Raw genomic sequence first — 27,435 nt, 5'->3', positions numbered from 1 at the left:
GAAATCGAGCGCATGCGCAAAGGGCGTCCTGTTTACGTCATGTACATGCGCCATCTAACTCCTAGCAACCAAGAAAGCCATAGCCGAACGGGTGGCCCAAAAGGAACAGGTAGGTATTTGGAATGCTCCTTGTTTCCAGACACACAGTGCTTGCATAGAATGTCTGCGGCTAATGCAGGTCCCTGAACATACCCATATGGGGCTGGGAATAATATGTATATATATATATATATATATATATTTTTGTTAGAGGACCTTAATCCTTGATGTTAACCTGTGGCCATCATTTCATGATCAAATACCGCTCTCCGAGCGCAAAATCGCGTGCAAAATTCGCTCTTTATGACTGCTTGTTAGAAATATATAGGGATGAGAGGAGTAATCGATAGGAATACAACTCTTCATTGCTTTTGTGTCTGCAGCACAACATTATTACCTGCTGCTTTATCTATACCTCAGGAGGAGGCACAGTGATTTACTCACCAATCCATGGGGCAAATTTACTAAAGGGCGAAGTGACTAACGCTGGCGAAAATTCGCTGATTTACTAACGGTCGCAGCTAGCGATGGAAACAGACGCTATCTGTTATGTGGGGGCAAATCTACTTACGCAATATGTTGGCGCTATATAAATACATGTTAATAATAATACCTCCGGAGTTGCGTCAGCGTTGACTTCGCCTCATTTTGCCAGGCTTAGAGTCGCCAGGGCTGCACGAATATCTGAAGTTGCGCACAAGTTACCGATCGTTTGCGAAGTTGCGCTAGCGATGTTATGATCAGCGGTTCGAAGTTACGCCAGCGATCGGAAATTTGCATACGGCGTGCAGTTAAAGTACAATGGCCGTAAATGCAGCATCAAAAACACATTACACTAAATAAACCTTAATAAATGTGTTCTAATGCAGTACACATGTGCCCACTGTATAGTTTAGGTGCCATGTGTTATCAAATGTAGGGGGGGAAGGAGGGTACCCTACAAAAAAAAAATTTCGATCTTTTTCAGCCTATCACCCTATAAAAAGTAAAAGACGCTAGCATTAGCCACTTCGCTGTTTAGTAAATTTGGACCTTGCATTTAATCGCCAGGCAAAGTTGCGCTCTGTCAAAAGGACGTAACTGCGCAAATTCTCCAGAATGCAGATTTTACTGAACGTTACCTCTTGCGCCAGACTTGCCTTTGCCACCTCAGACCAGGCGAAGTGAAATAGAATAGATAGGACTTCCTCAAACTTTAGTTGATAATCCCAAAAAACGCTGGCGCCTTTTACTTTTTTCAGGGTGATAGGCTGCAAAAGAGCGTACAAATTTTCCCGCTTCCCCCCCTACATTTCCTAACATTTAGCACATAAACTATACACTGGGCACATGTGTAGGACATTATAACAACTCTATTTTATTTTTTTAAGGTTCCCTGGGCTTGTCTAATGTAATGTATTTGCTGCAACATATACGTCCATTCAACTTAAACTTCCCACCTTATGCAAATTAGCCAACACTAGCGCAATTTTTCTCTGCTTGCCGAATTAACGCTAGCACAACTTTTCCAGCGTTCGGTGCCCTGGACACAACTTTGCTTGTTAACGAATCAGCGTTGTCTGAGCAAATTATCGCCTGGCCTCTAGTTCTTCCAAAACTGCTTCCAAAGCCGTTAAAAGAAAGTTTATTTTTTTGATTGAAGTTTAAACTTATACTTTTTTCACATTCCAATGTTTTCCAGGAGTAGCAGCAAACGAAGTTAGGTTGCAGACTCTCTAATATCTTAAAATATGCAGTACTGCTGAGCATACATACCGAGCTTTAAGTAAACTGTGACAATTGATACATTAGTTGCTGACATTCCTTAGATGCTACTGGGAAATATGCCAACTAATGTAGCAAATTGTAACAGTTAAAGAGTGTTTCCATCAGGTTCACTTCCTGTGCTGTTAGGCTGACTCACCACAGGGAGGAATTTTAAAGTTACGCTTAAAGAGGAACTATCGCGAATATAAACTGCAGCATACTGAAATAGTAAACTTTCTAAATACGATCAGTTAAAAAAAATGTGACGTTTCTTAAATAATCAAGTTTATTTTCGATAATCCTCTCTCAGCATCTGTTTCTCTTCATTCTGTCTTTGTGCAGGAGTTGGGTGTCATATATTCATTGACAATTAGAACTTATAGGGGGTAACCTTTGCCTAGGATATGTATTAGAGCTCATTCTATTAAAGGAAATCTAAACCCTAAACATGAATAGGGCTAAAAATGCCATGTTTTATATACTGAATTTATTGCACAAGCCTATAGTTTCAGCTTGTCAATAGCAGCAATGATCCAGCACTTGAAACTTGTCACAGGGGGTCACCATCTTGGCAAGTGTCTGAGATACTCACATACTCGGTGGGCTCTGAGCAGCTGTTGAGAAGCTAAGCTTAGGGGTCATAGCAAATTATCAAGCAGAAAATGAGGATGGTTTGTAATATAAGCTGATGCTACAGGGCTGATTATTAAATTCTGATACTAGTTGCATTGGTTTCTTTGCTGCCATGTAGTAATTATCCATATTAATTACTAATCAGCTTTATACTGTGACATTTATATTCTATGTGTACTGTATATTTTGAATTAGTCCCTAAGCTCAGTAAGTGACAGCAGCACAGAGCATGTGCAGTGAATCAGCAGAAAAGAAGATGGGGAGCTACTGGGGCATCTTTGGAGGCACAGATCTTCCCTGCTAAAGGGCTTTGGTGCTTGGGGCTGGTACAGAAGCCCAAGACACAAGGACTAGCCTACTTCTTTATTTTTTATTCTTTTTTAGTTATTTACCTTCTTCTTCTGACTCTTTCCAGCTTTCACATGGGGTCACTGACCCCACCTAAAATCAGATGCTCTGTAATGCTACAAATGTATTATAGCGACTTTTTATTACTCATCTTTCTATTCGGTCCCTCTCCTATTCATATTACAGTCTCTTATTCATATTAATGCATGGTTGCTAGGGTAATTTGGACCTTTTAAACAAGATTGCTGAAACTGCAAACTGGAGAGCCTGCTAAATAACTCAAAAAACAGAAATAATAAAATTTACATGATCTGTAGGAAGTAGGTGGAGGAAATCCCAAACACATGCAGGTTTCATTCATTATTTCACCTACCATAGCTTAACTCTGCTGTGTCAAAGGCCAAACAAGACTACTGAAGAACTCTAATAAACAACAAATCCAATTTATGACACCTGTTTTCTATATTCAGTTTGCTTCTCTGCCCATTGCCAACAGAATCACAACATTTCTATACTTTCCACCTTTGTTTGGTGCTTGGCTGCATCTACCTCATAAACTCAGTTGCAAACTGTAGTATTGTTGTCCATAGCGTACTGGAATTCTGAGTTTTAAAACAATTCTGTTTCTATTAAATAGTATATGTTTAACCAATGGCAGTGAAAGCCTTGTTTTAATAACCAAATTATGTGCTTCTTTTCAGTTTACAAATAATGTTCTTTATATTATCAGAAAGTCCTTAAAGATGCCGCCTTCTCTGGATTGGGGAAAACTCATGAAAGTGGACCCAGATGCTCTTCCTAACCAAGAAAGGATAGCCAATGAAATGCAAGCTACGATATCAAAGGTGTGTCTATCTACTGTTGTTTTGCCAGTCATATAATGAAAAGTGATAGAAGTTTTAGTAGTAATATTCCCTTTGATAATTTTTTTTTTTTTTTTTTAATCTAACATGTTTTATCTTTCTTAGGTCAAAAGCATAGATATAAAAGATGAGCCTAATGAAAACTTGATACAGCTGTTCAGGATTTCACAAAGCTTGATGACGGTATGCTTTTTTTGTAACTTTATATAAAAGCATGAACAGCCAATGTTACATTGTTACATTTACTATACATATTATATATATATCTATATACACACACATTATTTATTTATATATATATATATATATATATATATATATATATATATATATATATATATATAATATATATAAAAATAGTAGAGGAATAAGTCTGCACTTGCAGGTCTTATGAAGAGAAAATGTGTAACTCTATTTGAAATAAATCTCTTTTGAAGGAGTGGGGAAAGAATAAGGTGGACATAATTGCTTTTCAGACACAATTGCCTAGCTTTCTGTTTTCTCTTGGATTTGTTAAGGCTAATTCTTCTGAAATTAATGTTTTGAACTTCCTTGTGTAGTTAAAGGCTCAAGAGGTACAATTATTGTTGGAAGAAGCAGAGAAAGCAAATGAAGAACAATTGAAAATTGGTATGTATTACAAAGCATTACAATTAATGGTAAAAATTACACTCTCATTTTGTTGTACGGGCGGGCGAAGTATGCATAAAACACACCTCACTGCTAGCATCCATGTTTGTGTGTTAAAATCAAAAACAATTGATTAAAGATTGAACAAATATCTTCCAAAATGATTTTCTAAAATATTAGAAAAGCAAAGCTTACTATCATTACTTGTGGTTTCATACTAGGGTGCAGAAAGTTGTTTTTTTTTTTTTTACAGAAAGAGCTGTGATGTTTTTGAATTCTGTCCCTGATTGGCAAATACATTAGATTGCAAATGAGAAAATAAAAAGTTACTGAAATTACCTGTACATTTACTTTCTGTTCAAGTGCTGAATACTTTAGTGATGGATGAGGCTTTTGATAAAATCAGCCACTTTCTCTAACCATTTTACTTTATTTATATACCACATTACAGCTTCAGTTTCTATGTATGTTTAACATTTCTTGTTTGATTTGACAGAAAACCAGTTAAGAAACAGGGTAAAGCGACTGGAGAATGAAATCGAGGTATGTTTCTCTTTTGTAGATTTTTATTACTCATTTTATTACCTCTTTTTATCTAGGGATGCACCGAATCCAGGATTCGGTTCGGGATTCGGCCTTTTTCAGCAGGGTTCAGCCCAGCTTAACCGAATCCTAATTTGCATATGCAAATTAGGGACAGGAAAGAAATTGTGTGACTTTTTGTCACAAAACAATGAAGTACAAAATGTTTTCCCCTTCCCATCCCTAATTTGCATATGCAAATTAGGATTCGGATTTAGTTCGGTATTCGGACGAATCTTTTTTGCGAAGGGTTCGGCCTAATCCAAAATAGTGGATTTGATGCATCCCTATTTTTTTCATATGATATATTTTAAGGACAACTGTTTTGTGTAATGGTTGCAAAATTATATTGTTTATTTGTGATGTATCTGCTATTGTTTTTGGTTACTTTGCACAAGTCATTCAAGACTTTGTAAGAGCTGCACCCCTCCTCTGGAAGTCTCTCCCACAGTCTTTCTCCCAACCTTTCTGCTTTCAAAAGATCTCTTAAAATACACTTATTTAGAGAAGCCTACCCTCATTATGTTTAGCTACCAAATGCTATACCATATGCTTCATCTCTCACCTGCATATTTCTGATTTTGCTGATTCCCACAGCACACTCCCACTGTGTCTCATTCTCTTACCCTTTAGATTGTAAGCTCTTTTGCACAGGGCCTTCCTCACCTTTTGTACCGGTACTGGTCGTTATGTATGTAACTGTCTGTTCTATAAATGTAATTCATGTGATTTCTTTGTATAAAAACATTTATTTTACAGTGCTGCACAATATGTTGGCACTCTAAAATACATGTTAATAATACGTCATGCTTTTCTCTTTAAATCTCAGAATGTGTTTTTTTTTTCTTTTTTTAACAGATGGCACAGCTTTCTACTGGAAGCAGAGATTCACGTTTTTTGCGTGAAGAAATTAGACAACTTGAGGAACAGTTGCGTCAGAGTGAGCGAGAATTAAAGGATATGGCAAATGAGTTGGAAAGGGAGAAACAAGTTAATGAACAAGTAAGTTATGGCTATGAACACCTTCTTTCACCAGTTGTGTTATACATTTTGTGAAACTGAGAATGCTATTTCTCAGTTGCACCAGGAGACATTGTCAGTATGCTCCTATACTGACTAAAGAGACTTCTTAAGCAGATGCCATGCACTCTTGAAATAAAGGATAAATATGCATCAATTCCATAAGACTCACATAAGAATCTTGAACATCTGCACCAAAATGTCTTTTCTTTGTTCAACCATCATCATTTTGCCTTGTTGTATATCTGGTGATTCCTCATCTTGAGAGATTTGCCAGTATCATCAACCTAGCTTTAGCCTCTCTCTATTGCTGCACTGCAAGTTGAAGTGATATCAAACCCTCCCTCCCCAACACTTAGCAGCTAATCAACTGAACAATAGGCAGGTAATGAGATTAGAGCTCTCGTTGATACCTCTCCTAAGGGCTAGTCCACACGGGGAGATAGCGACGCGTTTGCGGTCGCGGCGACAAAGCGCCGCAACCGGCGCAGGCGACAGTTTTGTATGGGCGCCTATGTAAAAACGCCTGTGCTAACCACACGAGGCGATGCGCTTTTCAACAGTCGCCTGAAAATGCCTCGCCATACATAGGCGCCCATACAAAACTGTCGCCTGCGCCGGTCGCGGCGACTGTCGCGGCGCTTTGTCGCCGCGACCGCAAACGCGTCGCTATCTCCCCGTGTGGACTAGCCCTAAAGCATTCACTTGACTAAACTGATAGAACCTGCACATTTCTATGCTGCTACCACTCTGCTTTGCGGTAATAGCACATGTTGGTAGAGAAACCATCCTGTTTTTTTGCATGTGGAGAAACAGGAAAAACTGTCCATACTGCCTCCCATTTATTTTAGGGGCAATAGCAGGCAGAACACTTGAAAACCTTGCTCCTCATAAGCAACAAGGTACCAGAAAATACCAATGAATTGCTTCCTATGTGAACTGCTGTGGGAAAAACTGACTTCTTATGTAATTGTGCAAACATACCATAATCATACCATTATATAAGGTCAGGTTTTTGTTTGTTGTTTTTCTTTGGAGAAAAGGCAACTGTGAAGTGACAAAATTAAATTTTTCAAGTATATTAGGGGGCATTATAAATGGGTAGCAGGGGATTTTCACATAGTAAATAACTACTCTTTTAGGCTTGAAGATGCAGCTTACTACAGGACATTTAGCAAACTTTGCCTCAACCCAAATAGGTGTCCTACAGGCAATTCCAGAAAGCATTACAGTTTTTAGAGCAGGCATTATTATTTGAGCCATACATGCCCAGAGTGTATCTGGGCATGTATGGGAAGCAGATTATTATATTATCAATAACCATAAACTATCATCATTTTATGTAGCCTGTTCATAAGCACTTTATAAAGATTATGTATTAGTCACATCAGTTTCTACCCCAATGGATCTTATCTAAGTCCCTATCACATACACACAGACACACACTATGGGAAATTTTATCAGAAGCCATTTAACCTACCTGTATGTTTTGGGAGAAAACTATAGTTTCTAGAGGAAACCAACAGAAGGATGAGACAAATGGAAATAAACTATGTAAATAGGATCCCAGCTCTTCAATGCATCTGTGCTAACCAGTCAAGAAAAAAAGCATTTAATATAAGCATTGTCTCAAGCAAGTACAAATTCTAAGTATTAGCAAATGAAGTAATACAGTTAACTTTTAATTTTTCCCCTTTTAGCAATCTGCTACATTCAGGTTGATTTAGCTCTAAAACATCATCTAGGCATAAAAGCAAAGACTAATGATGTATTACAGCAAACTGTCCATCAAAAAACAGACTTTGTATTTGCTGGCACTTTGTGTATTGCAGTTCCGCTGAAGTAAATTGTGCTCACTCATAGCTGCCTAGGGAATAAACCTAAGGGGCTGGTATTTGGTCCTGACGCCCAAATGTACCAGGTTTGATTCCAAACAGCATATGTGACAACACTGGTCTTTGTTTTGTTTGGATGTGTACCTTACGAAAATACATTTTCTGAGGGCAAAATCACTACAAGTGACATTCTAAAAGTATGCTGATTTCTGATATAATTCTTGAAATTTGGTAGGGTACTGGGTTTTTTTTGTAAATTATTTTTTATTGACATTTTTCAAAGTTTTACATATATGTCTCAACATCATTCTATTTGTCATTTAGGTAACAAAACCTTATAACAGATGTATTTTCCTCTAGTGAGGGTACTGGGTTTTTGATCTGTTTAAGTCAGGCAGCTATACATATTTGGTATTCGCTTACATGGAAGACGCGGTGCTTTCTATAACAGTAGTATCACATGTAATAAAATATCTTTCTTAAATTAAGTATTTATATTTCTGTATGGTATTACACAAAAGTCAAGCAGATTGGGTTGTTCTGAAAAATACAATATATTTGTTTTCCTGAACAAAGAAATATGACACTCAGGAAACTCCCCTTTGAGAGCACAAAATGTTATGTGTTATGGAAAATAGAAAACTGCCAGTAAAAGGTTAATTTCATTATGCATATAATGGTAAGATATGTAAAGACTGAATAATGCATGGGCAAGTTGTATCTTACTGTGGTCTCATTCAGCAGGTATTGTGGGCAATATCTCTATACAAAATGAAAGGTCTATATTCAGCTAATTCATTATTCACTGTTTCAGCTTGCCCTCCGAAATGAAGAAACTGATAATGAAAATAGCAAGTTAAGAAGAGAGGTAGGTGCTTTTTATTCTTAAAGTTGTATTGTTTTTCCATCAATATTTCACTCGCAGTCTTCCTGGCATTTTCTCCGCTTTCTAAACTGCACCACCTCCTCTCCTCCTACTTTTTAAACAGAGATCTTTCTCCTAGCCCTCATGCATAGGCGATGACTTTAGCTGCAGTTGTTTTTAATAAATAATCCCTTCTAAGCATGAACACTGATGGAGGAATGTAAGCTTACAGTCTATTGCAGGATTTTAACACATAAATACAATCATTGTATTTACAGTCATATATTGTAGTTGATCAAGTGGCAGCCAATTCATTCCATAATTTCTATTTAACTTTGGTGTCAGAAGTTCCTGAATATCAATCTCTTTGGAGGTGCAGAAAAATAATGACATCTGTATTAATATGTCACTAAAGTAAACACAGTTAACAAGGAATATAGCTATGTTGCTGTGGCATTTGTGAGATGAAACATAACACCATGAAATTGTACGATTAAATAGTTTGAATCGAACGATTCAAACTATTTTTAGCGTTCGATCGAAGGATTTCTATTCGATCAAAAAAACCACATAGAAAAGTGCTGTGGAAGGTCCCCATAGGCTAACATTGCACTTCGGTAGCTTTAATTTGGCGAAGTATGAAGTCAAAGTTTTTTTAAAGAGACAGTACTTCGATCATCAAATGGTCGAATATTCGAACGATTTTTACGTCGAATCAAAGTTGAAGTAAATTCGAAGTCGTAGTATCCTATTCGATGGTCGAAGTACCCAAAAAATTACTTTGAAATTAGAACTTTTTTAACTTCGAAAAATCACTTGGGCTTTGTAAATCTGCCCCTTAAACTATTGAATTTGGGGGTTTTATATAAAATCTAATATGTACAAGACTGTATGAGTGGGATGATCTGCAAATCATCTAAACCTTTTCCAGAATGTTGGGGACCTGGGGTTTTCCAGATATGGGATCTTTCTGTAATTTGGATCTACATAACTTAAGTCTACCAAAAAATAATTTACACATTCAGTAAATCCAACCAGTAAGGATTAATTATATCTTAGGATCAAGTACAAGGTTCTGTTTTATTATTACAGAGAAAAAGGAAATAATTAAAAAAAGTTGAATTATTTTTTCAGATAATGGATCCTATATTTCCACAAAGACAACATGTTAAATTGTGCAACTGAGAAATGTTATTGCTTTCTTATAATATTTGGCATTTGTCGTTTTACTAACGGTCGCTGGCGTAATCACGCTAGCGAAGGAGATAGACTCTGGCGCAACTTCGCACTCTTAACGCCAGTGATCTGGCAAAAGATCGTTACTATGCAAATTCACTACGTTTTTGATTTTATTGAACGTTACTTCTATCACCAGATTGCCTCGCCACCTCAGACCAGACGAAGTGCAATAGAGTAGATAGGACTTCCAAAAAAAGTTGAAATTTTTTCTAAGTCCCAAAAAACGTTGGCGTATTTACAGGGTGAAAGGCTGAAAAAGATTGAAATTTCTTTTTTGGGGTACACTCCTTCCCCCTACATTTGATAACATATGGCACCTAAACTATACTGTGGGCACATGTGTAGGGCATTATAACAACTCTATATAATTTTAGAAGGTTCCCTGGCCTTGTGTAGTGTAATGTATTTGCTGCAGATTATATGGCCATTGTACTTTAACTGCACTCCGCATGCAAATTAGCCAACGCTAGCGTAACTTCGAAACTGCTGATAGCGTTTTCCAGGCGAATTTACGCCTGGCGAAGTGTTGCGATGTGCGCAAAGCCATCGCTGGTGAATTTTTGCACGTAAGTAAATTTGCACCATAGAGGAGGGGCAGCCAATGCTATGAATTGGATTTCATGTTTAGTTTGAAATGGACTTTTATTATATAGCTTTGTATGTCTGGGTGAGAAGTCCGCTTTATATCTACTAGAAAATCATATAAACATTAAATAAACCCAATTGGCTGGTTTTGCCTCCAATAAAGATTAATTATATCTTAGTTTGGATCAAGTACAAGCTACAGTTTTATTATTACAGAGAAAAAGAAAATCATGTTTAAAAATTTGGATAAAATGGAGTCTATGGGAGAAGGCCTTTCCATAATTTGGAGCTGTCTGGATAACGGGTTTCTGGATAACAGATCCCATACCTGTATATACAACATGGGATGTAAAATATATACAAAATATGTAACCCTATAAAATAAGCAGGGCTATTGAAGATATACATGTTTGGACAGAGACAACTTTTTTTTTTTTTTTAATTTTGGTTCTGTACATTACCACAATGAATTTTAAATGAAACAACTCGGATGCAGTTGAACTGCAGACTTTCAGCTTTAATTCAGTGGGTTGAACAAAAAGATTGCATAAAAATGTGAGGAACTAAAGCCTTTTTTTTTCTTTTTTTTAACACAATCACTTTATTTCAGGGGCTCAAAAGTAATTGGACCATTGACTCAAAGGCTATTTCATGGGCAGGTGTGGGCAATTCCTTTGTTATGTCATTATCAATGAAGCAGATAAAAGCCCTAGAGTTGATTTGAGGGGGGGGGGTTGCTTGTATGTGGAAGATTTTGCTTTGAACAGACAACATGAGGTCAGAGGAGCTCTCCATGCAGGTGAAACAAGCCATCCTTAAGATGCAAAAACAGAAAAAAACCCATCCGAGAAATTGCTACAATATTAGGAGTGGCAAAATCTACAGTTACATCTTGAGAAAGAAAGAAAACACTGGTGAACTCAGCAACGCATGAAGACCTGGACGTCCACAGAAGACAACAGTGGTGGATGATCTCAGAATCATTTCCATGGTGAAGAGAAACCCCTTCTCAACAGCCTAACAAGTGAACAACACTCTACAGGAGGTAGGCGTATCGATGTCCAAGTCTACCATAAAGAGAAGACTGCATGAAAGTAAATACAGAGGGTGCACTGCAGGGTACAAGCCACTCATAAGCATCAAGAATAGAAAGGCTAGATTGGACTTTGCTAAAAAAAAAAAAAACCGTAAAAAACCAGCACAGTTCTGGAAAAACATTCTTTGGACATATGAAACCAAGATCAACCACTACCAGAATGATGGCAAGAAAAAAGTATGCAGAAGGCGTGGAACAGCTCATGATCCAAAGCATACCACATCATCTGTAAACATGGTGGAGGTAGTGTGATGGCTTGGGCGTGCATGGCTGCCAGTGGCACTGGGACACTAGAGTTTATCAATGATGTGACACAGGAGAGAAGTAGCCAAATGAATTCTGAAGTTGTTCAGAGACATACAGACAGAAAGGCCCACAAACAAACCGCAACTGAAAGCCGCTATAGAAAAGGCCTGGCTGAGCATTAAAAAGGAGGAAACCCAGAATCTGGTGATGTCCATGAGTTCAAGACTTCAGGCTGTCATTGCCAGCAAAGGGTTTTCGAACAAGTATTAAAAATAAATATTTTGTTGTCAGTTTTTAATTTGTCTAGTTACTTTTGAGCCACTGAAATGAAGTGATTGTGTTAACAAAAGGCTTTAGTTCCTCACATTTTTATGCAATCTTTTTGTTGAACCCACAGAAAGTTGAACCAAAATAAGAAAATAATTGTCTCTGTCCAAAGATTTATGGGTCTAACTGTATGTGAACCTAGAGCAGAATCCATTTGGTAGTCTAACCAGCAAGGAACTGTTTCCTTTAACAGAGGCCATGTTGAGTGACTTTTTATTTATTAAATAAATGGAGGTAAATTATGATAGCTAAGACTTTATTCTTTTATTTTTCCTTTATATTATGATTTCATTACCTTTATTTTATCTGTTCAACTTCTTTTTTTTGCATCTAATGTTTCTTTATCCAATTTCCTTATTTCATCTTTCCATTTTATTTAATTTTGGAGAAAAAACTAATAAAGAAAAAGGTGAGAAATTTTGCTTTTCTGACACGTTACACTAATGATACATCATAGTTCTTTATTCATATTAATCTTAAATGTCCAAAAATAACAATTGGTGTTTTTATTTTTATATAGAATGAGCAGCTCCGTCAAGACGTCATTGATTATCAGCGCCAGATTGACTCTCAGAGGGAAACCCTTATGGCACGTTCCCGTGGACAGGATTTAAAGTCTTTGCTTTCTCAAAAGAACATGGAGCTGGTCAAGTATCTTGATGAAATTCAGGTAAGAATTAATATTTTATTGCGAAGCAATGCTGGTAAATTGTATTTCAACACGACACATCAACATTAAAGGACCAGTAACATAAAAAAAAAGTTGCAAAAAATTGTTTCTACTTAACGAAAATTTAAATTATTTTTGAAAATCTTCAGCTCTGTTACATTCACTTAAATTTTATTTCAAACCCCCAGGGCTTAAGTGAAGCTAATGAGAAGCTAGAAGTTCAGAACCAGGAACTGACCAAGCATCTTGAGTACTCTGTGCACGAAATGGAAAAGATGACTGATGAGTACAACAAAATGAAACTAATGGTACAACATAGTGACGGTATTATGGATCGTCTGAGAAAAGAGAAAGAACAGCATAGACTTCAAGTAAGTTATGTTTGGGATTTAAACATTACATATAATGTACCTCTGGATTTATTTAGACAATTTTAAACATAAGTGAGAGGGCTCATTTAGTGCCTCCTCCAAAATCTGATCTCATATCAATACATCACTGCCTGCAGTCACAAGCAGGAGGGTTTCTGGTCACCACTGATGCATTTAGAACCTAGAGTGACGTGCATTTTTTTCTTCATTAAGGGCTAGTCCACACGAGGAGATTTTGTCGCCTGGCGACTAATCGCCTTGTCTTTTGCGCGACTATCTCCCCGAACTGCCTCAGCGTTTTTCCCCATAGGCTGCAACGCAAAGTCGCCTGTGCTAATGCGACTAATCTTCCCGTATCTCCTCGTGTGGCCTTACCCTAAAAGGGGAAATTCATCCAATTCTAAGCCTTGAATGTAAATAAAAATGAAGACCAATTGCATATAGTCACTGCTTAGAAAATACTAAACGCTAGTGTCATCTTCCCATTAATGTGTGTTTGTAGAAATATTTCACATTCACGGTTATCTAGTTATTAGCTATAAAAAAGCTGTACATACAGAAGATTTTGCTTACAAGGAAGGCAATTTGTCCATTATGTGCAACTGAGCTGAGCTGGTAAGATCTTGTAGTAATACCAACAAAATTCTAGATTTTTTAGTAACTTTGGAGAAAACTGTATTTATAATATTTAAATGGTTGCTGATTTTTATCTGTAGGGGGCTTGATGACCTCATCGTCTAGCTTGCTTTTTCATATTTATACATTTTACATACCTGGAAGATGTACCTTTTATTATAATCTGGACTGCAATATTTTTTTTTTTCTTTTGCAATATTTGCCTATAGTTTTGTATCATTCAGAATCTATCTTATTAAAGTTTGCTGGATATCTGTTAAGAAACAACCTTAGAAGTCTGCAGAAAACTGTAATGTTTTAATTATGGAAAGTTGGTGTTGCCGCCAAAACTTAATTTTTGTTGAAACTTTTTTTAAGAGATGTTCCTACAAAAGTTTCTCATGGAATCTAGGTTTTGGACTGTTTCTGCAGGAACTGGCATACTATTTCGTCTGTACCTATTTAACACCTTGTAATTCAGATTCATGCGGATTAAATTAAGACCTCTATCAATGAGCATTGAAAGTCATTGGTCATTATGTTTTAGTAAATATTGGGTTGCTTATGTAAAAATGTGCATTTTAATAACTGAGATATTCTTAAAATGCCAGTAGACCCTATCAGGACCACCATCAGAAATCGCAGGGCCCCATATGACAAAATTTCCTGGGCCCGCCCCCCCCACAGGTCCGCCCCTCACCACACAGTAAAAAAACAAAAAAATTATGGGTGGCTAGGGTTCCCACATGTTAATAAAATTAAAAAGATATTGGTGGTCAGGGCCCACCATAAAAAAACATTTGTGGCCAGGGCCCCCCATTATAAAATATTGGTGGTCAGGCCCCACCTCCCACATTATAAGAAAATTGTTGGCCAGGGCCCCTTAAACGTCCATGCCTTCCCGAAGTCAGCAGGTCACAGAAAGATGGGGGGCCCGGTTAATCAAGTAAGTGTGGTGTTGCCGGGCCCCCCTTACCCTCGGGCCCCCTACAGCTCTCCCCCCTGTCCCCCCTGATGGCGGCCCTGGAACCTATTTCAGCATGAGCTCAATGAAAAGGGTGATGACACACACAAGCTTTTGTGTGCAGAAACGACAGCAGTCATTTAGAGGACAAAACTCAGCTCAGCGTGTGCATTGCGAGTGGTGACAGGAAGACGGGGTGTTTTAAAACCACTACTATCTATCACTTTTTAAGAAATATAAAATAGAAGTGTCATTTTGTGAGTGATTCCTCTATGCAGAGCTCTGTTTAGATAATTTGCAGCTATTATTGATTCATATTCTCCTCACACAGGTTCAGGAACTAGCAGAACAACTGAAAGCAAAGAATGAAGAAGATGATCCAGTGATGAGAGCTGTAAATGCAAAAGTGGATGAATGGAAGGTATTCATTAAATCATACTCTTTGTAATCAAAGGTGTGCTTTGTGATTGTTTCAACATTTTTATTGTTATTTTCAGATAATATTGGCCTCCAAAGATGATGAAATTAGTGATTATCAAAAAAAGATTATCGATCTTAGAGAAAAAATTAAAATCGCTCAGCTTGATGCAGATAAAAGCAGTGTTCTTGCTCTCCAGCAGGTAAATCTTGCATTTGTTTTTGAATTTAAGAATATTTGTACATTTCTGGACTTTTTAAGTTTCTTTGAAGGCTATTGTTGCAGATTCGCCTTTGTAATATAGATCAGATATTGTCACCAGTAGCAAACCCTAAATGTTCCTGTTAAGTTGTCCCCAATTTTAGGTCCTATTGCGTATATAGGTGATTGGATTAAAGTATGTTTGTGGGGATGTTGGACAATCGTCCTAGTTGAAAGGTATGGAATCTTGTTCTGATTTAACGTCTAGCCAGTGGTTTGTGTTATGTTGATATCCCAGTATTGTCAGTTGATCCAATAATGTTGCTTCTTGATAAACTAAACCAATTTTGGGAAGGGACAGTCCTAGTTGTTGTGGAAAGTATGGAATCTTCCTTGCAACTTTTATTATCCCAGACATTTTCCAGGCATATTTTCTGGAGAGTTGTCAAGTAGTGGTTCGGAAGTTTGTAGTCTGTAGTCGGTAGTCTGCCAAATTTTTGGTAAAAGCAACAAGTGTGCTATTATGGCCCAACCAAGAAATAAAGCATAGTTTGCATTCTGAAATTTCCTTTAGAATTTGTGTCCGCAGAGGTAAAAAATAGTTGTGTTAAGTAAGTGTATTCCCAGATTGCTGCATTGTTCCAGTCAAATTAAGTGTAGACAGAAAGTCATTAAAGGATCCTTTATGACAGTAGACTAAGTGAAATTTCAAGGGCAGACAACATGTTTTTATTCTTCAGGTCATGATATGCATTATCTGGTACAGAGAAGTCTACATTAACTGGACTGTATGAGTATTCTTAAAAATATTTCACTATTCCAAAGTAAACTTGTAGACTACCATGCATTCAGTGGAACTGTAGTGTAACATTTTGATAGAAACAGTGCATTTTTTTAGTAATCAAAATGTAAACTGCTTCTTCAAGTTTGTGTAGCTGTGCTTTTTTGCCAATTTTATTGTGCTAATGACTTATGATGACTTACTCTTTTTAGGCCTTACAGGAAAAGGACAATCAGGTCAAAATGCTGACTGAGAAATTGGAGCAACACACACATGAGATGGAATCAAACACATTTCACATTGAAAAATTAAAGTTGCAGTTTCAAACGGAAAAAGGCAATTCTATGAAAAATTCTCAATTTCTTAAATATTTTGTACAGATTATTTTTAAAAAAACATATGAATTAATGTTATTAAATTGTATTCTATTTTTAATAGAACAATATTAAGCTTAACATAAAGTGTGGTTATGTAACATCAGATTCTGATTGGCTTATTATGTTGGAAAATATGTTTGTAGCCTAAAAAAAAAAAAAGAGAAAGATAGGTCTAGCAGTTTAAAACCACTTAAAGCTTCACATGGTCTTCTCTTATATAATTTGCATGCTGCTAAAGTTGCTTTTGGAACTTCCATATTTTCATGAATCACATACTGGTTTAACTGATCAGCACTCAGGCATGCAAAGTAAGCACATAGAGCAGACTAGAGCATTTGTATTTGTCTAATACCACAGTATAACTTGACCGATATCAGTAAGACAGTGTCTCATTAAAATCTAAACTTTGATTATTTGTATAAACATATCGCCCCACACTGATGAGCTTCAGGAATAATACTATTAGTAACTGTCATTCTTTGCTCATCCATTCAATTATTCTTACAAATTATAAATACGGGTATTATTATTATTATTATACATCTATCATTATCATAATTATCTTTGATTCTAGGGAAACTTGTCTTTTTCTAATTCTGTGCTCTCTTTACAATTAGGTGTTTCTGGGCATATAGAAAGCAAGAGAGCTGAAGAACTTGTGGGAATGCTTAATATTCTTGACAAGAGGGTAAAAGAATCAGAGCGTATAGCAAAATTAGCAGAAAGTGATGCTCGAGAAAAGGATAAAGATCTCGTAGAGGCCCTTAGACGTATGAGGGAATATGAATCGGTAATAAATCTACTTTTTCTGTTCCATGGAAAATATACATCTGTTTGTACAGTCATTAACAATACTGTGATACTGTCACACTTTATATGCACATAATATATTGCTAATATTGTGAAAACTATTTTAAACCATCTGTACTTTCTATTTTTTCCTGCAAATATATTTAAGATGCAAAACTTGGTTAGCAAACTTGTGTTACAAGTATAGCTTGGTAATGTACATAAAGTTTCTATACATGGAAGTAGTATTTTTAGGATTATCACAGGGTGACTGAATGTTTTATAGACTTGCTCAAAGTGAAAAAATGTGGCCCTTTGCTTTTTGAAGTGATAAAAACAAATTCATCTCTATACCTTTTTAATGTATAAATATTAAATAAATTACCAACGCTAAATACAACCTACTCATTTTATACTAACAGTAATTACTCATTAAAATATTTAAAAATATACAAATAGTCCAATAAAATCTTATCAATAATAATTTATACAAATAATTTGCAATGGCAATCAAAAAAAGTTCTCACTTAAGCAGTATATAGAGATTGATATGTTTTTAGTGTAACAAGGTCAGTGGCCCTCCTTGAAACCACCATGGGTGTCATTACCTTTTACAGAGAAAATGCTTGCTTCCTGTACCTTATGCCTTTGCTTTATATTACTTGGGCTTAAAAGTCAGAATTATTGCAGAGTATACCATTTAATTTATGTAGAATTTATAAGTTGTTGCATTGACAGCAGTTCATATGTGTAACTGTGTGTTACACATTCATAAATGGGGCAGCAGATTTAAACATATACTGGGTGGCTGTTGGATCAGATTTGGGTGGATACAATGAGAATGCTATCATAGAAGTAACAAACTTTTATATGCTGTCATGGTGTTTCCAAACAGTCACACTCTGGGCAGGATTAAAGGCTAAAACTCTTTTAATTCTAGTCAGTTATAAAATATGGTTAATCATCTGCGTTTCGTGCATTGATTTATACAGTCTGCTATTGTTAATTGAACAAGCGTCCTAGGGATCTTTAGTCTTGCTCCCAATAGATATTATGCAAAATTGCTTCATTACAAGTTGAGTTACAGAAGCACTTTGTCTGGGTTTATACACCCAGGACAAATCAACCAAAATGTATTCGGCTGTACTAGGCACCCCCAATGAATATAATCACTTACTTAGACCCCGGGCCAGTGCTTCTGTTTGCTAAAAAGTGCACCGAACCAATGTACTATGCTTGTGAACAGCGTCTCCATCTTTTCTGATTACTGTGCCTGCATGCGCAGTAGAAAAATCCGAAATTCTAAGTTAAAGTTTGGATTTTTATTCTACTGTGCATGCTCCCTGTTCAGCGTGCAAAGGATCCCTTGGACATAGTATGAAATGGTGACACAGTTCATGAGGATAGTAACCCGGGCCGGTGTTCCAGGAGAGCCGACCCAGGGTCTAAGGTTGATTTATCCTTTAAAGGAGAACTAAAATTTAGGCACCCCAAGTGACTATTTTTACTTACCCGACACCCCGGGCCGGTGCTCCGATCAGCAGAAAATTGCACTGGCCCGGGGTTTTTCTAGTGAGCACCACGGAGAGATCCTCTTCCTGCTTCATCGGTTTTCAAATTTCCCGGGGCAGACACATGCGCAGTAGAGCAAAATAGACTGCTTTCCGCTCTACTGCGCATGCACAACTGTGAGAAGACCTGAAGAAGCAGGAAGAGGATCTCTCCATGGTGGTCGCTAGAAGAACCCAGGGCCGGTGCGGTTTTCTGCTGATAGGAGCACCAACTCGGGGTGTCAGGTAAGTAAAAGTAATCACTTGGGGGTGCCTAACTTTTGTAAAATGCTATTCCTTCTCCTTTAACAGGTTAGTGTAGCTCATTATTATTATTCAGAGCTTTGCTTTCTCTCTCTTTCGAGTGAATATCCTAGTTAGTTAGTATGTTTTTTCTGTCGTAATAAATGAAGCCCAGGCTGTTTCCAGGATGGTGTTTTTGTAAGATAAAATTTAAACATGGTAAGTAAGAGATCTAATTTTGTTTTGATTAAAATTACAGGGTGTATATGGTCTAGTGGAAGCTGTTGCTGAAATTAACGAGCTGAAAACTCAAATAAAAATAAGAGACCAAGAAATCGAATCATCAATAAAGGATATCAACAAACTTCACTTGAAGCTTAATGATATCCTTGATGAAAATGAAGAACTCAAGGACCGCTTAGGTATTGTTTGTTTATGCCATTTTTAATTATTTTGCATATTGAAGACATCCAGCATCATATAAATCAGTTTGGGCATCTGTCAGAATATTGTTTACGGTCAGGCTTCAGTAATATATGATAAAATATGGATCCCTCCTACAAATAGCATCCTATTTTAATCATTATTACTTTAATTTAAAGTTTGCACTGAGTTAGAGAAAAGTTATATATTTTGTAAGATTGTTATTGTTGTTTGTTTAAAAATACTGTATTTGTCTATTGTTTATCATCATTATTACTTTGGCAGTAAAGTCAGAGAGGCAAAGACCATGAAATACCTTCCAGTAAGAAAAGGCCCATTTTAAATTCTAATTCAATGTAAAACAAGTTTTCACCAGGTCTTGTAACCCAGTAATAGGCAACCGGTTGATTGCTTTCTATGGGTTATTACTGCTGGCACAAACTTTGTGACATTGCCACTTATGTATATTATTCCACAAAACTGCAAGCAATGGAAACTGCTAGATTGTTTGTTTATTTGGGGAATCTACACCCTTCTATTAATTTTTCGATTTAATCTCTTTGTGTCATTGGGGAATCTGTTAATCTATAAATATATGAATTTGCATTATTTTAGATGAATAGCATTTTGAATTTAACACAAACCAAGTCCATGGATAATAGACTGATTAATTATTTATGAAATAATTACATTTTGGTCATTTTTTATATCACTAATATGCTAGAAGAGAGTTGTCTTTTAGACTATACAGACGTATGTTTTGAAACTGCATTAACCAATGCACGATTTTCATGCAATTTTCTATTGCATAATCTTAACATACATGTGTACATTTAGGGGGTTATATATATATTAAGGTCGAGTTGTGTTTTCCACGAAAATGCAAGTTTTCAGATTGGTTTTTTTTTGGTCAAAACTCACATTTTCAGGTTAAAAAACCCTCAAAAATGTTGAGATTAATTATACCCTGACCCTAGCTTGAATCCAAAAATACACCATCTAAAACCTGTTGAGGTCTTGTAGGAGTCAATGGCAGAGGTCCCTTGAACCATTTGAAGATGTTGATAAGCCTCCATGATGTTTGAGTTTTTTTGGAGAGTTTTGCCCAAATAATTCAATAATTCACGTTTTTTCTCCTGGAAAACTCTATTAATTAGAGTTTTCGGGGCTCGCAACTCAAACTCACTGAATCAAGTTTTTTCTTAAATAAGATACCATTCGAGTTGTGAGTTCATTCAAAGTATAAAAACCTCTTAACATTTAACCTTTGATAAATAACCCTGTCGCTGTGTGGAACGGTGGGACCCCACATCCACATCTTGCCTAGCCCCTGATCCACCTTTATTGGTAGTATGAACCCTCTGTTGTTTCCTCTTGACCTCTGACAGATGTCCTGTTTGTTCCCCATTTCCCTGTTGTGGCCGTGAGCAGAGTACTCCTATTATGGAATGCTTTTAATAAATGAAAGTTGCTGGGCTGTTCTTCATTGCATTTGAGTTAAAGCAATTATTGCACTACTCGCTGAATTTTCCAATTTTTTTTATATGATATGCTAACTCTATTAACTTTGTATACCATTTGAACAAGCTATCATGTATTGCATAAAATATATGTTTGTGCTTTTATATAGGTCTTGATCCAAAAACTGCAATTGATTTAACAGGATTTAAAAATATTAAAGTTTTAAAAGAGCAACAGTACAGAGCAGAAAATCAGGTTCTTTCGAAAGAGGTGAGTATATCATTTTAAACCTCTGAAATCTAGATTAGTAATTCTAATAATTACTAATAACTATTGCTGTGTACATATAACAATGTAATAATAACTTGGCTCAGAATTGCATCATACTCTTTATAAATTATAATGGCACATACATGGTGTCATACTCAAGTTAGATGCAGCTGAGGCAAGGGAGTGGCTTCACACAACTAGTCCAGTAGTAAGGTCACATCCCAACGGAAGCCGACCTTCTGTGCCATTCTTTATAAACCTGCCCCTGCCCCTGACCCACCTATGATGGGTATCACTCGAGTCAGAAGGAGCTAAATCGACCTGCTCTGCCGAGGCAGATGGAACTCAAGGGAGTGGCTTGATCTGTGGGAACTAATTTGTCAATTACATTTTTGGCAGGGGAGTAGGTGAACAAAAGTGAAGCTCAAGTCCTGTTGGAGTTTAGACACTTATGAGGCATGGAGCACAGTGCTTACAAACATAGAAGATCTTAGGCCCGCCTAGGGTTTTTCCCTGGACCCAAATTTGGGACCATTTTAATGGACAAGAAATTCATAACTCGCTTGGGGTGCCAATATCTTAGGCAAGTTTTTCCCTGGGCTGGCACACCTGGCAATTAATCTATAGCAGTGCCCTCTTGCAAGGGGTTCCTGGACTAAAAGCACAAATGTATTAATTTATTTACTATACTATGTATCTACAAGTCTTAAGTCTGCACCAGGAATCCTCAGAAAGGCAGTATACGATGATGGTACTGATATCAAAATTAATTGCACATATTGGCACCCCACTGTAAATTATGTTTTTCCTGTTCTTGTACAAACTTGTTTTTCTCCTGTTACTTGTCGAAACATTTTTGCCATTTAATTTAGACTGCTGGTCCTGAAAGGTCAGATAGATATTGAAAGGATTACGTCAGGTCTATGGAGATATGTTTTCAGTTTAAATTCTAAAGTAATTGTATTTGTTCTTCTCATATTGTATCTAGTTCTTATTTTGTAAATTTTATGAAAATATATATTTTTTCTTAATGGGATGTGTTTTGAACAGGTTGAAAGTCTGGAGGAAGAGCGGATCAATCTTAAAAAACAAATTCGAAAATTGGCACAGGAGAAAGGGAAAAGAGCTGCATGTTTAGGTAAATAGAATTCAAGATTTAAGAAACTGATAGGTTCAGTGACAGGTGTATTTTCCACTACTATTTTATGAAAACTCTCAAGGATTTCATATGAAATTATTTCATAATTATCATTGGAGCATCTGTTATTGGAGTTCCATAACTTCAAATTCCCCTGGGTGCAAACTATGTTATATGTATCAACTGTTACTATGCACATTGATATTTAGCTACTGGAACCCAATTCTCAGAATGGTTCAGTTATTCAGAGCAGCCACCTGCCTCAAGAAATCCAATGGTTTCATTACTCTCTCATCTCAGGGGGACACAGGCACTGGACGGTTAACTTTACCTTCCGGGAGGAAAGGACACTAAAAAACAAGAACTTCAACAGCCCTCCCAGGGTGCATTCCACTTATCCCCACAGGCTACAACCCCTCTGGGAGGCTGTCACTCCCCAGCTCTTTTAGTGTCCTCATGGGAGGAGGACACTCTCCCCTTAGGGGAGTTTTCTTCTTATTTTCATTTATTTATTTTTACCTATTTTCTTCTTTTTTTCCTTACAGGAAACTCCTGTTCAGTCCCAGGTGGCATAGGGCTGTTTTTTCAGGGACACGAGTACTGACTCTGTTTCAATGTGCCCTCAGACACGACGGAGACAGGAGCCACGGTTCAGTTGTCCAGGCAGGGGGAGGAGAGAGCAAGCTGGCAGTATTTTCTTAGCAGAACGCTGCTCTTAGCCCTGCAGTAGTTCCTCTACTACACAGGGACAGTGGGGTATAGCTAGTAGGAGGCAGGACACAACCAAGGAAAAAACTGACTCCACCTCCACTGGCTATACCCCCCAGCAGGCGGAGCTTAGCTCAGTTTGCCTTGTGTCTTCAGGAGGATAGGACTTCTATTTATTATTTTTACTTCTATTGTGTGTGATCATCTAAAACTGACACCAGGAGATGGACCAGGGTCCCTACACTGAGTAGGGGTACCCAATTGGCATCTCCCAGAGGGGGAACTGTTTCTGGGGTCCTTACCAGCGTGTTTCTGCACAGACCATCCAGATCACTGCCCCCCTTTTCCTTTCAGGGGTGCGAGAGCTGGCCAGAAAACATAACAGAATGGTCCAGGGGGTGAGTATTGCTGAGCCTTTCCTCCCCTAGGCTCCCTACACAGGCGCTCATGTCCCTTTCACTCATAGGCAATTGCCACACGAGCAGCCCTTACATGCCACATACGGGTCTCTATGACTATTACCTGACTCACAGGCAGATACTGACTGCCACACGAGTATTCGCCATCCTCCAGTCGCACAAGTAAAAGTACTTGCGGTTCAGTTGGAGGGGACTGTGGCTGCGCTCCATTTTAAATTGGCGCGGACTCTCCTTCAAGGCGCAGGCCGTTGCTCTATCGCTATCAGCCCATATTATCTCTGCCGCCATTTTGACTGTTAACTCTCGATCAGGGGGAGTGGTCCCTACATCCAGAGGTGTTCCAGACCCACACCAATCTATGGCGCATGCCAGAAGTCGACCTGATGGCGTCCAGGACCAACACCAAGCTTCCGTTCTTCATGACTCGATCAAGAGATCCACGGGCCATAGGGATAGATGCGTTCACTGCTCCATGGCAGTTCAGCTTTGTTTACGTTTTCCCCTCCCCCAGCTTTCCTTTCCAGAATTTTCAGGAGAATCAAGCGAGAACGGATCAGGGCCTTGCCTGTGGCACCTTATTGGCCCAGAAGAGCCTGGTTTGTGGACCTCATAAATCTCACAGAGGTAGAGCCCATCCCTCTTCCACTCCGTCAAGATCTTCTCAGTCTTGGACCAGTGTTCCACCCAAATATTCAACTGTTCCATTTAACGGCCTGGCTCTTGAGACCTTAATCCTTAGACAACAGGGTTTCGACGATAGGGTAATAGGGACCATGATCGCTGCCAGGAAACATCTTCTTCCAGGAACCAGAACATGGAGGACTTACATTACCTGGTGTACTGATCACAATCTTCCACCACATCGCTACAGCACTGCATGCATACTTGTGTTCCTACAGCAAGGTCTCGATAGGGGTCTTTGCCTAGCCTCCCTCAAAGCTCAGATCTCTGCCTTGTCTGAGCTTTTCCTGTACCAGGAACCGCCCATCTGGACCTTCCTTCAGGGGGTCGCGCACGTCGCCCCTCCCATTTGCTCTACCGCCCCAGGCTGGGAGCTCAACCTGGTGCTATCATCCCTCCAAGGCCCACCATTTGAGCCTCTTGCTCAGGCCTGAGATACTCTCCTCACCTGGAAGGCCATGTTACTCCTCGCAATCAAAGGTGCGGCTTTGCACTTATAGGTGTGTGTGGCACTTGAGAATTTATCCTGAAGAAGGGAAGTGAAAACCCCCCGAAATGTTGATTATTGTGGTGTAAAATGAATAAAAAGAGGGACATGTCCCCAACTGCAGATAAATAGAGTGTGTGCGGATCTGTGAGTCTTTTGCTGTTGCTAAGGGACCTTGCTGGGTCTACGGAGAGCCAGCACCACCAGTGCTGGAAAGTGAAGAGACGGGAGTGCAGTAGATCAAATATTCAACCCTCCTCGCTATCAAGCCAGGAGGGTCTCTGAGCTAGCAGCACTATCTTGCCACTCAACCTTCCTGATATTTTATCAGGACAAAACCGTGCTCATACCCTTCCTACTCAAGGTGGTATCGGCTTTCCACAGAAACCAGGACATTGTAGTTCCATCCTTTTGTCCACATCCCAAGTGTCCAAAGGAGATGACTCTCCATTCTCTGGATGTAGTTAGAGTCCTCAAATACTACGTCCTACGATCTCTTGAACTTACCAGATCGCAGGAAAATCCTCTCCCATCTGGGTCACGGCCCACTCAACTCGATCAGTGGTGGCTTCCTGGGCAGCACGAAACATGGCATCTACAGAACAAATCTGCAAGGCTGCCATCTGGTCTTCCATCCATACCTTCACCTGATTCTACCAGGTGCATGTAGCCTCCTCTACAGAGGCAGTCTTTTGCAAGAAGGTGCTACAGGCTGCTGTACAGACTCAGGCTTGATCATTCCCACCCTTCTTGTGGACTGCTTTTGAACGTCCCTCCAGTGCCTGTGTCCCCCTGAGATGAGAGAGTAAGAAGGATTTTTGTCTTACCTGACCCTTAGGGGTCCCAACATTCTTGCATTGCGGGGAATGTCTGTTAAGTTAGCCCAAGGGTCAACCTTGGCCAGTTCCAGTTATCTCCTTAGTTTTAGAAATATTGTTAAACGTTCTGGGGAGTGACAGCCTCCCAGAGTGGGTGTAGCCTGCGGAGATAGGTGGTTCTTGTTTTTTAGTGTCCTTTCCTCCCAGAAGGTTAAGTTAACCCTCCAGTGCCTGTGTCCCCCTTTCGATGGGGAGAGAAAAAGATTTTACAGGTAAGACAAAAATCCCTCTTGTGCATTGTATGTGCTTGTAGTCACTGAACTGCTGATGAATGTCCAATCCTTAAAATACCAGCAGTGTTGAAATGTTCAATCATAACAAATCTTAGAGAGAGGCATACAGTTGAGAATCCTTGATGCATATTTTGCCACAACAGAAATGTAGGTTGGACTGGTTGTAAAGAGCTTATTTGCTGTGTAACTACTAGACATATTGTGGCTGGACAAAAACTGCATTTTAATAAAGATTATTTAGGAAAACCTAAACCAAAAGGAAATGTATAAACGTAGCAGACAGTTTGTTACAAATCTTAAAATTGGTTGCTAGAAGGGATTCTATGCAGTGTTCTCTTAAATAAAATCATGGTTTTCATATTATTCTCTTCAATCCTGCAGCCTCTGCTTCAGAACATGCATCATATAAATACGTATATGTATATTTTCTTTCTTCAGGTTTGATTGCAGATGACTTAAACTTAAGTGTTGATTCTCCAGAAGATCAGAAGTCTAAGAAGAAAAAGCTATCAAGCAGCATAGCTTTAGATCATTCAGAAGGAATGGTAAAACTTACTGTCATGATATATAACAAAAATAAGTTACCTGACCCAAATTGAATTTTCTAAAACTAGCATATCTTCCCCAAGCTTTGGGGAGCCAGCATGTTCATGTAGAACAATGGATTGATACAAGGTAGCATTTTTAAAGGAACAGTAACGTCAAAAAATAAAAGTGTTTTAAAGTAATGAAAATATACTGCAGTGTTGCCCTGCACTGTTAAAACTGATGTGTTTGCTTAAGAAACACTACTATTGTTTATATAAATAAGCTGCTGTCTAGCAATGGGGGCAGCCATTCAAAGAAGAAAAGGCTCAAGTTACACAGCAGATAGCATATAAGCTCTGTCTGTCTAATGGTGTTATCTTTTATCCATTAGTTAACCTGTGCCTTATAGCCGTTTTTCAATTTCCTCCTTTGCTACACAGCAGCTTGTTTATATGAACTATAGTAGTGTTTCTGAAGCAAACAGATCAGTTTTACCAGTGCAGGGCAACAGTACATAATATTTTCATTACTTTAAAACGCTTTCATTTTTTGGTGTTACTGTTCCTTTAAGGCATTCTGATACTTGTAAAATAAAAAGGTGTATGCAGCTTTTATTAAATTAAATCTCTTAGAGATATTGTTCATGCTTTAAAGTAGATGCCAAGGAATAGCATTAGCAGTCAGCCATTCTTCCTTTCCTTTTAGTCATCAGTTATTGCACCATTTTTTGGAATAACTTTAATATGCAGAAAGAAAAGACATATTTTTTGTTTCTAGAATCAGCATCTATCAAAACAGCTGAGTGAAAAAGAACAAGAATTAGAAAGATACAAAACCATTACAGCAGAGTTAAAGTCCAAACGTGAGTATATGATTATTCTATTTTGGGGTTATAGTTCAGTATTAAAATTTATATGTTTAACATTATTTTAGGTGCTTTCATTTTATATTAGTAGACAGACACTCTGTGTTGGCCAAGAATTTCTCGTGTCAACCTAAAATTGCAGATTCTTTTGTTTCTAGCGCCGGCTAAGCAGCAGAATAGGAGGGAGCATTTTTTATGGTTGGTCTCTCTCACATAGACTACACTGTTCTGTTGAAGAGGTAGGGTAGGTCTTATGATATTTTGTGAAATCTTCATGTCATGATGCCATTGGCTAGATATAAAACATATTT

At 38.0% G+C, this 27,435-nt stretch overlaps 1 protein-coding gene across 1 annotated transcript; it reads left to right on the top strand.

The window, feature by feature from the left end:
* Nucleotides 1-49: 49 nt before the first annotated feature.
* Nucleotides 50-26,892, top strand: cep290.L (centrosomal protein 290 L homeolog). The gene is given in 17 exon segments (NM_001091618.1): nt 50-109; nt 3,497-3,611; nt 3,735-3,812; nt 4,190-4,259; nt 4,756-4,802; nt 5,700-5,843; nt 8,511-8,564; nt 12,575-12,724; nt 12,913-13,095; nt 15,006-15,095; nt 15,172-15,294; nt 16,287-16,410; nt 17,069-17,241; nt 19,293-19,455; nt 21,087-21,187; nt 22,238-22,325; nt 26,170-26,892. Coding segments are annotated over 16 exon segments (1,851 nt in total). The 5' UTR covers nt 50-109; nt 3,497-3,509; the 3' UTR covers nt 26,331-26,892.
* Nucleotides 26,893-27,435: the final 543 nt, after the last annotated feature.

The sequence above is a fragment of the Xenopus laevis genome, chromosome 3L, assembly GCF_017654675.1.
Source record: "Xenopus laevis strain J_2021 chromosome 3L, Xenopus_laevis_v10.1, whole genome shotgun sequence".
In the NCBI taxonomy this organism is placed as follows: Eukaryota; Metazoa; Chordata; class Amphibia; order Anura; family Pipidae; genus Xenopus; species Xenopus laevis.
Note: the sequence above shows the minus strand (reverse complement) of the source record. Positions and strands in the feature narration are given on the sequence as shown.